Raw genomic sequence first — 10000 nt, 5'->3', positions numbered from 1 at the left:
GATGTCACTTCCTGTTGACACAACGCTGCTCAGAGTTCTATTTTTCGTTCCGAAATATATATATTCGTGGGCGCTGATGTGGTATTGCGCGGAGCGGCTGATCGTGTGCATGTTGCTGTAATGAGGAGGATTGGATTGTTTTTGTTTTTTTTGTCGTTTTCTTCGATTTTGGATTTCGTTTAGTTCTAGTGGAGTGTTCCGAGCTCTTTTTTTCTACGTTTTTTATGACAGAAAACAAATTAAAAATGCGAATCAGCCCTTTCAGAGCTGCGGTTTTTCCGGTGTTTGGTTGCAGCTCTGGGCGACGCGTGTGCGATGAACTAGAGACGTTAAACTTTGACCTTTTTGCTGCTGCTGCTGCCGAGACGCTTCTGCCGGCCCGAGCTGATGTATGGTTCACTTCAACACTTCACGGAGAAAAAGAAAGGTTTGAGAAATAAAGAGGGTGACGAGGAGCGCTTGTGGACGTGCTCTTTTGCACCTGTTGTGAACTTTATGAAACAAATCATTATAACGACTTGAAAAAATATATATAGAAATAAGTGTTTAAAAGAAAAAAAAAAGAAAAAAGCTGGAGAATGAGAGAGTACGAATACTACATGCCTTTCAGCTCCCTCGAGAGCGACCTGTAAATACATACTTTTTGTTTTTTAAATAATAAAAATGCCATGTATTAATTTTTTGGCTTTTTTTTTTCTTCCCTTTTTTGCGGTTTCATCACCCAGCTTGTATAATTATCCTCCTCTAGTTATTGATTATAGTTTAATGAAATTATGTAAATATTTCTTTTTTGCTTTTTTGCTTTAAGTATTTAATTAAGAAAAATTAATGCCTCTTTTCACATTTGAAACTGGAAAAGATAATAAAGAACATTGCAATGAAAAAATGACAAACGTGTGTTGTTACCTTTCTGTTCCATTTCTTAAAGGAACAGTTCACCCAAAAATTTAAATCGTCATCATTTACTCGCCCTCGAGTTGTTCTAAGAGTTTCTTTCTTCTGCTGAACACAAAAGAAGATGTTTTGAAGAATCTTGGTAGCCAAATACTTGCCGGTAGCCACTGACTTCCATAGTATTGAAAAAAAATATATACAATTTATGACAATTTTATTTTTTGGGTGAACTATCCCTTTAAGGCTTATTTCAGCACAAAGTGTTCGAGCTGAATGGGTTTGTAAAACATCTGCATTTAATTACAGACTGTTCTGTTATAGCTGAGAGTTTACTGGATTAATCTCATCAGTTATTATTTTATCCACCTTATTTTTAAGGTACAGTACGTGAAGATTGTGTTGTGATTGATGCACAAAGTGCTCGCTTTATACTTTGCTCTTTATGTAGTGTGTGAAATATGGTCTGATTTGATAAAGGCGTGTTATCAGCATCATATAAGTGAACCTCGCATCTGTTAATCTGTTGGTTTTATCTTCTTTTATGGCTCTTGATTCACAAATATCCTCATATCAGCCACTAATAATAATCATCAAGCCCTGAACGATTGGTCTTGTTTTTTTAGTACGAATATCTAAACGTTCTTTAATCAAGATGCGTTTACTTGAGAAGGAAAATGACTTGGGATTTTTTTGGAAAATGATGTGAGTTTTTGCTTAAAACAAGAATAGCTGCCAGTGGGGTCAGAAAAATAACCTTGTTTTCTTTTTGTGTTAAGTTTGTTTTTCTGAGCACACTGGAAAATTCTCACTTAATTTTCAGAAAACAATTCTATTTTGTTTCTCAAGTAAAAGCATCTTGATTTAAGGATGCAGTGTGTGAATTATACACACTTTGCAGTCACTTGTCGGTGTTTATCAGGCATGTGTTTCTAGTGTCCATGAACTCTTGAGTTGTCTGTGATCTGCGTGCTGATTGGTGGAGACGGTGTTTACATCACTGGGGGGTCAGAGGTCGTCTGTCTGAACTGATTTATGCGGTTTCTTACGTGTTTTCGGCGTGGTCTCGTCATGTTTGCTGTCCGTGTGTCCGTCCTCTGTTATCTGCTGCCTCTGCTGTGCATGAGCTCTGGATCAGGTGAGACGCCTGTCATCAGTTTGGTGTCTATAAGATTTGCATTATTTTTCCTTAAAGGAATTAATACTTCTATTCAGCAAGGATGCATTAAATTGATCAAAAGTGACAGTAAAGACATTTATAATGTTGCGAAAGATTTCTATTTCAAATAAATGCTGTTCTTTTGAACTTTCTATTCATCTGTGAATCCTGAAAAATAAAATGTACCACAGTTTCCACAGAAATATGAATGTTTCCAACATTGATAATAATCAAATGTTTCTTGAGCAGCAAATATTAGAATGATTTCTGAAGATCGTGACACTGAAGACTGTTGTAATGACTGGAGTGATCACAGAAATAAATTACAGTTTAACAGATATTCACATAGAAAACAGCTGTTTTAAATTCTAAAAATATTTCAGTATTTTTGCTGTATGTTTGATCAAATAAATTCAGCCTCGGTGAGCAGATGAGATGTCTTTCAAAAGCAATTTTACAGACCCCAAACTTTCTAACTAGTATAAATACCAATTTATCAATAATGTAGTGAAATTAACTAATTATGATGCATTATTTACACACTGTTTCACAGTAATGGCTTGTTTATATATATATATATTTACAATACCATAAAAATACATATTTTTGCATTTTTAAGACGTGTAGCCATTAAGTACATTAAAAATGCCATCGTACATGCATATGCTATCATTTTCATAACCATTTAGTGGAAACAAAGTATCTTTATATTATGATGAAGGGTTTTTATGAATAGTTTGAGGTGGTACTGTAGCTGCGGTGTTATTCAGACAGACAGAGGCGTGTGGTTGAGAAACCGTCTCCTCTGAGAGTGGCGGAGCGCTTTTTATCTGTAGAAAGTGTGTGGGTTTGAGTTTTGAGCTGTTTCTCTAATCAATGCCTGCGGCTCGTGAATTTGATCCACTCCAGTCCACATTCAAGAGGATCCACTCCACATCAAAGTCACTTCGAGTCGTTCTGTCTTCAGACAGCTGCTCTCTTTCATTCACTGGCCTCGTTTGAGAAGCAGGAGATTTCTGTCCATTTGATCTCTCACTGCTGTCTGGGAGAAATTATGGAGGTATTAGAGATCTCACAAACTGCAGAATGAAACTCCTAGACATGCATGTGATGTGCTGTATATATGCATTTCTGCGTGTCAGTTTTCCCCTCAGTGGTTGCTGTAGATTATATAATGATGATACAATATCTGAAGCTTTACAGGTGATATTCTTCCTCTAACCATTCATTCATTCGCGTGATTAAACATATTTCATCTTTACATCTTAAGAATAAACATTCGTAGAAAGGGTTTTCCAGCCAGATTTCACTGGTGAACCTTTTAAAGTCAACCTGAATGGCATTTGCAACCAATTTTACCTCTGAAAATGTGAAAAATGAAAGTTGGGATCCCAACCTCAATGCAGCCCTCTGTATTGTAGTATTTATTAATATTTTGAATTAGCTTTTATATATTTTTTTTTATATATATTATTATTATTAATTTTATTTTTTTTGTATTTTTATTTTATTGTGGAAAAGTTGTTTCAGAGCAGTTATTTTTTTAGTATAATTTATATAGTTTTTAAAAAATTAGTATTGACTCTTTCTTTAGAATTAGCCTTTAATTTTATATTTTCATTTTCATTTTGGTTTAAGTTTTAGTAATTTTAAGTGCTTTTATTGTTTTATTAGTTTTTCTTATTTTTAAGTTATATTTCTATGTAGCTTTCATTTGTAACTTTTTTACAAACATATTGTAATATTTTGAATTAATATTGAATTTATATTTAGAATTAGCCTTTATTTTTATGTTCAGTTTCCATTTTATTTTTAGTTTAAGTTTTAGTAATTTTATGTGCTTTTGTCATTTTTATTAGTTTTTCTTCTTTTTTTAAATAATTTTTCTATATAACTGTAATTTATACATTTTTAAAAAATATTGTAATTTGTTTGTTGGAGTTTTTTTAATTGGCATACTTAAACATCTAATTTTTCTTTACATTTGTTTTTCATCAAATATTTATATTTCATATTTCAGCTGTATTTCTCTTTTTTCTTCAGAAAAGCATTAACATAAACACTTAAAAATAAATCATCTTTATTGGCATTATGGTTTCATAAAGAACCTTTAATATCATGAAACATTTCCATTGCACAAAAGATTCTAAGATAATTGAAATGCTCTACACACTGAAAAAAAAGGTTATTTTAATAATGTTTTTGTTAAGGTTCTTTTATGACAATGCTATGGAAACCTCTTTTGGTTAAGAGTGAATCTGATGCTTTGAAGAACCCAGAAACCAAAACACTGATCTGAAGAACCTAGAATTAATCAAGAACTTCTTTTAATCTTCACAAAACCATAAATCAACTAAAGAAAGTGAAAATGGTTCTTGATGAGAAGAAGGTTCTTGGTTAAACCTGAGAAGCACTGAGTGTTTGAGACTGAAGCACGGGAGAGAAAAAATCGTTTTGACAGTTATGTATTTATGTTGTCATCTTGCACAAAACTAATGTGTGTAGCATTTGTTTGTCCTTATCTCAGTTGAAGAGGAGAATCCAGAGTTCTGGAGGAGTTCGGCTCAAAACACACTGCGTTCGGCTCTCAGCAGAAAACACAACACTAATGTGGCCAAAAACATTGTGTTGTTTCTGGGAGATGGTAAGATGAACATTTTACAACCTTCAGCAAAGTGCTTAAGATTAAAGCAAGACACTACAGGTGAACAGGGTACAATTTTATTAAAGTTTAACTAATAGACATTACCATACTTCCCCAGTTGATTAATCACAGTACATTAAGACAATTGTTTTGTATTACAAGTTTACTGAAATATGTAAATGAGGCATTAACTAGTTAAATTTCACTAATTTGCATGCATTTCTAGAGAATATAATGTATAAATCTGAACACTGGATAAAGCCAGGTTCAGAATTCTTCTTTGATTTTGTTGACAGAAAGGTTTTTACTGAGGGCATTTTAGATTTATCTTTTTATCACTCCATAAAACAAAAAAACAACACTTTCACCATGTTTTTAGGAATAAAATGTTGTATAAATCAGTGTGAATGATATATGAACAAACCCTTCTATAAAAACCTTCAGAATATAGAGAGGAATAAAGCTCTAAGTTTTGGTGTTTGTAAGTATTACTGAAGTGGGAAAAAAAACTAATTTTGAGAAAACAGCCTTTAAATATATATAACTGAAATCTACAAACGTAAATAGATAAAGTGCAGTAATAAAACCATGCAAATGATATATAAACAAACCCTTCTATAAAAACCTTCAGAATATAGAGAGGAATAAAGCTCTAAGTTTTGGTGTTTGTAAGTATTACTGAAGTGGAAAAAAAAACGAATTTTGAGAAAATAGCCTTTAAATATATATAACTGAAATCTATAAACGTAAATAGATAAAGTGCAATAATAAAACCATGCAAATGGTATATAAACAAACCCTTCTATAAAAACCTTCAGAATATAGAGAGGAATAAAGCTCTAAGTTTTGGTGTTTGTAAGTATTACTGAAGTGGAAAAAAAAACTAATTTTGAGAAAATAGCCTTTAAATATATATAACTGAAATCTATAAACGTAAATAGATAAAGTGCAATAATAAAACCATGCAAATGATATATAAATAAACCCTTCTATAAAAACCTTCAGAATATAGATAGGAATAAAGCTCTAAGTTTTGGTGTTTGAAGGTGCTGCTGAAATAGAGAAACAATTTAAAAGATATGGATAGTAACTGAAATCTATAGACGCAAATAGATAAAGTGCAGTAATAAAACCATGCAAATGATATATAAACAAACCCTTCTATAAAAACCTTCAGAATATAGAGAGGAATAAAACATTTTGGTGTATGTAAGTGCTGCTGAAGTGGAGAAAAAACTCATTTTGAGAAAATGGCCTTTAAAGATATATATTGTAACTGAAATCAACAGACGCAAAATAGATAAAGTGCCATAATAAAACCAGACGAATGATGTATGAACAAACCCCTCAGTAAAATCCTTCAGAATATAGAGAGGAATAAAACATTTTGGTGTATGTAAGTGCTGCTGAAATAGAGAAAAATCTCTTTACAGATATGTATTGTAATTGAAATCTACAGACGCAAATAGATAAAGTATATTAAAATAAACTCATAAATGTGTATTTTGGATGTTTTCTTTCCACTAGTCTGAAAGAAGGCATGTTATACAAACAAAATAGTCCAAAATCATATAGACCAGTGAATGAAAAAAACAATGTTTTTTACCTGTAGTGTTTTATCTTAAAGCTCAGCACACAAATCGCAAACCTCGCATCAGACAATCAGATCAGGCCATTTCAGACGTGTATGTGTGCTATGCAGTGAGCAGATTGTATGTGATGATGGAGTGTGTTGTTTTGGACAGGTATGGGTGTTACCACCATCACGGCTGCCCGGATCCTGAAGGGTCAGTTACAAAACCGCTCTGGAGAGGAGACCGTCATTAATATGGACACGTTCCCGTTTGTGGGTCTCGCTAAGGTAACAAACAGTTTCCTTAAGTCTGTCATTGGTCAGTCAAACAGATAGACCCGCCCCCAAACTCACTCCATTGGTTGAGTTGGAAGTTGACATGTTGAACTGCTTAAACAGATCACGTTGTGAAGGTGTTTTGAATGTCAAACCGGTTATTTAAGTATTATTAAATACTATTATAGTTTTATAAATATTTTTAATTAGCTTTTATTTTTATATTTTCAGTTTTCATTTTAATTTGATTTAATGTTTAGTAATTTTATGTGCTTGTGCTTTTTTTTTAATATTACCGTTTAGTTTTAATTTATTTCTATTTCAGTTTTAGTGTTAGTAGTTTTAATTTATTTCCAGTTTCATCAAATATTGAAATTTTGTTGTATTTCAGCTTTATTTCAGTTACTATAAATGTTTTAATAGTTTTAGTTAAATTATTATTTTAGTATTACTTTTAATATTTTGAATTAACTTGCATTTTTTAAAAAAAGCTATAAAAATGCTTTAATTATAATTTTAGCTCAAGTTTTAATAATTATGTGCTTTTGTCATTTTTATTAGGTTTTTGTTGTTGTTATTGTTTATTTATTTCTTGTTAGTAATTTTAATGCTTCAACTTAAACTGACTTCAGTTATTTGCCAAGGCAACATTTAAAAATGTTTTAATTTAATATTTATTTTCAATTTTATTTCAGCTTTTGTTGAGTTAATGAAAATGTTTTTAATATGTTTAGATAGTTAAATGATTATTTTAGTATGTTTATATAATATAAATATTCTATTTATAGATACATTTTAGTCATTTTTATGTGCATGTCATTTTTATTATTTATTTATTTTAGTTTAGATATTTTCAGTTAGTAATTTTAGTGCTTCAACTTATTTCAGAAAATTGCCATGGGAGCATTTTTGTTTAACGTTCATCTAATATTTATATTTTATTATATTTCAGCTTTAGTTCAATGAACAAAAATGTTTTCGTTTTGCTTTTAGTAACCCTGCGTCAAACTCTCAGTGACTGTGAATGTGTGTTTGCAGGTGTATTCGGTGGATTTTCAGATTCCTGACAGTGCAGCGACGGCTACAGCGTATCTGTGTGGAGTCAAAACCAACCTGAACACTGTGGGTGTGAGCGCAGCCGCTCGCAACGGTGTGTGTCACTCGCAGAAGGGCAACGAGGTCACGTCCATCCTCAAATGGGCTAAAGACGCAGGTACACAAGCAGAGGATTTCACTCTTAAAATAAGCAAAGTGTCACTAATGAAGATCACAAACACCACATGTACACATAAAAACACTCACATTTGCCCTTCTGCATGCAACAGCTTATCTGAGTGTTTCAGGTGTGTTACCTTGAGTTTATCTTCTCTTTCAGTATTATCTTCTATCATTCTGTTATTCAAGCCATAAACAGTGCTGACATAAACTCTCTGTGCGTGTGTGTTAGACGTATTGCTGTTTTGAAACCGTAAATATTTTATATTGTATTATATATAATATGTGTGAGCCTGGAGCACAAAAGCAGTCTTAAGTCGCTGGGGTATATTTGTAGCAATAGCCAAAAATACATTGTATGGGTCAAAATTATTGATTTTTCTTTTATGCCAAAAATCATTACGATATTAAGTAAAGATCATGTTCCATGAAGATATTTTGTAAATCTCCTACCGTAAATATATCAAAACTTAATTTTTGATTAGTAATATGCATTGCTAAGAACTTCATCTGAACAACTTTAAAGATGATTTTCTCAATATTTAGATTTTTTTTGCACCCTCAGATTCCAGATTTTCAAATAGTTGTATCTCAGCCAAATATTGTCCGATCCTAACAAACCATACATCAATGGAAAGATTATTTATTCAGAAAATGCTTCAAAAATGAAGCTCATCAATCATCCATTAAATCTAGTGTGCTAAATTAATTCATTTATCTTCTTCCTCATTTCATTCATGATCACACTGAATAATTCAAGATTTTAAAAATAAATTTCATTCATCATTGGCTGGTTTTCTCGATGGACGCTGAATTACAAAATGCTCTAATAATCTACATATCAAATAATTACTAGCAGTCGGTTGCAACAAAGTAATCACTTCGTTTTTAATTTTAGACTTATAATTTAGACTGTATTTAATTTAGACTAATTTTAGACTTTTTTTGTTGTTGTTGCAATCAAGCCAAGAACTGATGAATTTGTGATAAAAAAAAAAGCTCACATTTGAATTAACGACCTTTAACGATCATGAAATTCAGCAAAATTTCACACACGCACAAAGAAACAACAACAAAAAACATTTGGACAGTCACTGTGGTTTTGACTGATTCTTCACTAATAACCTTTTTCAAATATTTTTAATATTAATATTTGCACATTAAGAGTTATGTTAAATATTACATTCGTTGTTGTTGTCTTGTTGTAAAAATGGAAACATTTCTTCAGTCCATATTAGATGAGTAACATGCATATTTTGGGGCTCTAGGAAATTTTAAAACAAACGTTTCAGTGGTTACTTTTGCATATAAACTTATGTTTACTGTATATTCAGAGTTTTCCAAATACTAGAAATACCGTGTAGTAACTAGTAAGTGACAATGTTCATCACCGTATGAGCCGCTTAATGCTTTAATTTTTATATTTTTTATTTTCATTTTAATTTAGTTAAAGTTTTAGTAATTTTGTTGTTTGTTTTTCAAATTTTTATTAGTTGTCTTTTTTTTAATTAGTTAATCTAATTCGTTTTACTTTATTTACTTTTTAAGGACGGCCCTGACTGTGCATAATATGAAAGTATTAACTGCATAAATCAGAGCGCTGATGTGTGTGTGTGTGTGTGTGTGTGTGTGTGTGTGTGTGTGTGTGTGTTCCTGAACGACACCATCATCACATCGCCTGTGAGACTCTTCATCTTTATTCCTCACTGCAGCTCCAGTCTGTATGCTGCCATCAATGTCTTCATCAGGATCTGTGCTTTATATTCTCATAATAGCTTTAGCATCTCTATCTGTCTGTCATTCATTGTTTCTGTTTATCATTTTATCTATCTGTTTGTCTGTCTGTAATCTGACTCTCTGTCTGTATTCTGTCTCGTGTGTGTGTGTGTTTCTCTCTCTTAAGGGAAGTCCGTGGGCATAGTGACGACAACACGAGTTCAACACGCGACTCCTGCTGCTTCATACGCTCACAGCGCCAGCCGGACCTGGTACAGCGACACTGATCTGCCGACTTCTGCCGTCACAGGAGGCTGTTTGGATATCGCCTCACAGCTGCTCCGAAACACCGACATAGACGTGAGAGAGAGAAGTTTGACAGTGTTTCGATTAATGTCAGAAGTGCAGCATCGCCATTATGTTAATGGAACAGTTGACTCAAAAGAATTTAAATGTGCTCACCCTCAGTTCATCCAAGATTAGGATGAGTTTGTTTCTTCATCAGGTTTGTAGAAATGTAGCACTG

At 32.3% G+C, this 10000-nt stretch overlaps 1 protein-coding gene across 1 annotated transcript in view; it reads left to right on the top strand.

Annotated features, from left to right (window-relative positions):
* Positions 1-1769: 1769 nt before the first annotated feature.
* Positions 1770-10000, top strand: part of alp3 (alkaline phosphatase 3) — a 16138-nt gene continuing 7907 nt past the window's right edge. Inside the window, exons 1-5 of the mRNA XM_016480804.1 lie at positions 1770-2029; positions 4578-4694; positions 6440-6555; positions 7582-7756; positions 9662-9834. Of these exons, the coding sequence (XP_016336290.1) occupies positions 1927-2029; positions 4578-4694; positions 6440-6555; positions 7582-7756; positions 9662-9834 (684 nt within the window). The 5' untranslated portion in view covers positions 1770-1926. The remainder of the gene's footprint in view (positions 2030-4577; positions 4695-6439; positions 6556-7581; positions 7757-9661; positions 9835-10000) is intronic.

Source organism: Sinocyclocheilus anshuiensis, unplaced genomic scaffold, assembly GCF_001515605.1.
Source record: "Sinocyclocheilus anshuiensis isolate Anshui unplaced genomic scaffold, SAMN03320099.WGS_v1.1 scaffold2917, whole genome shotgun sequence".
Classification (NCBI taxonomy): domain Eukaryota; kingdom Metazoa; phylum Chordata; class Actinopteri; order Cypriniformes; family Cyprinidae; genus Sinocyclocheilus; species Sinocyclocheilus anshuiensis.
Note: the sequence above shows the minus strand (reverse complement) of the source record. Positions and strands in the feature narration are given on the sequence as shown.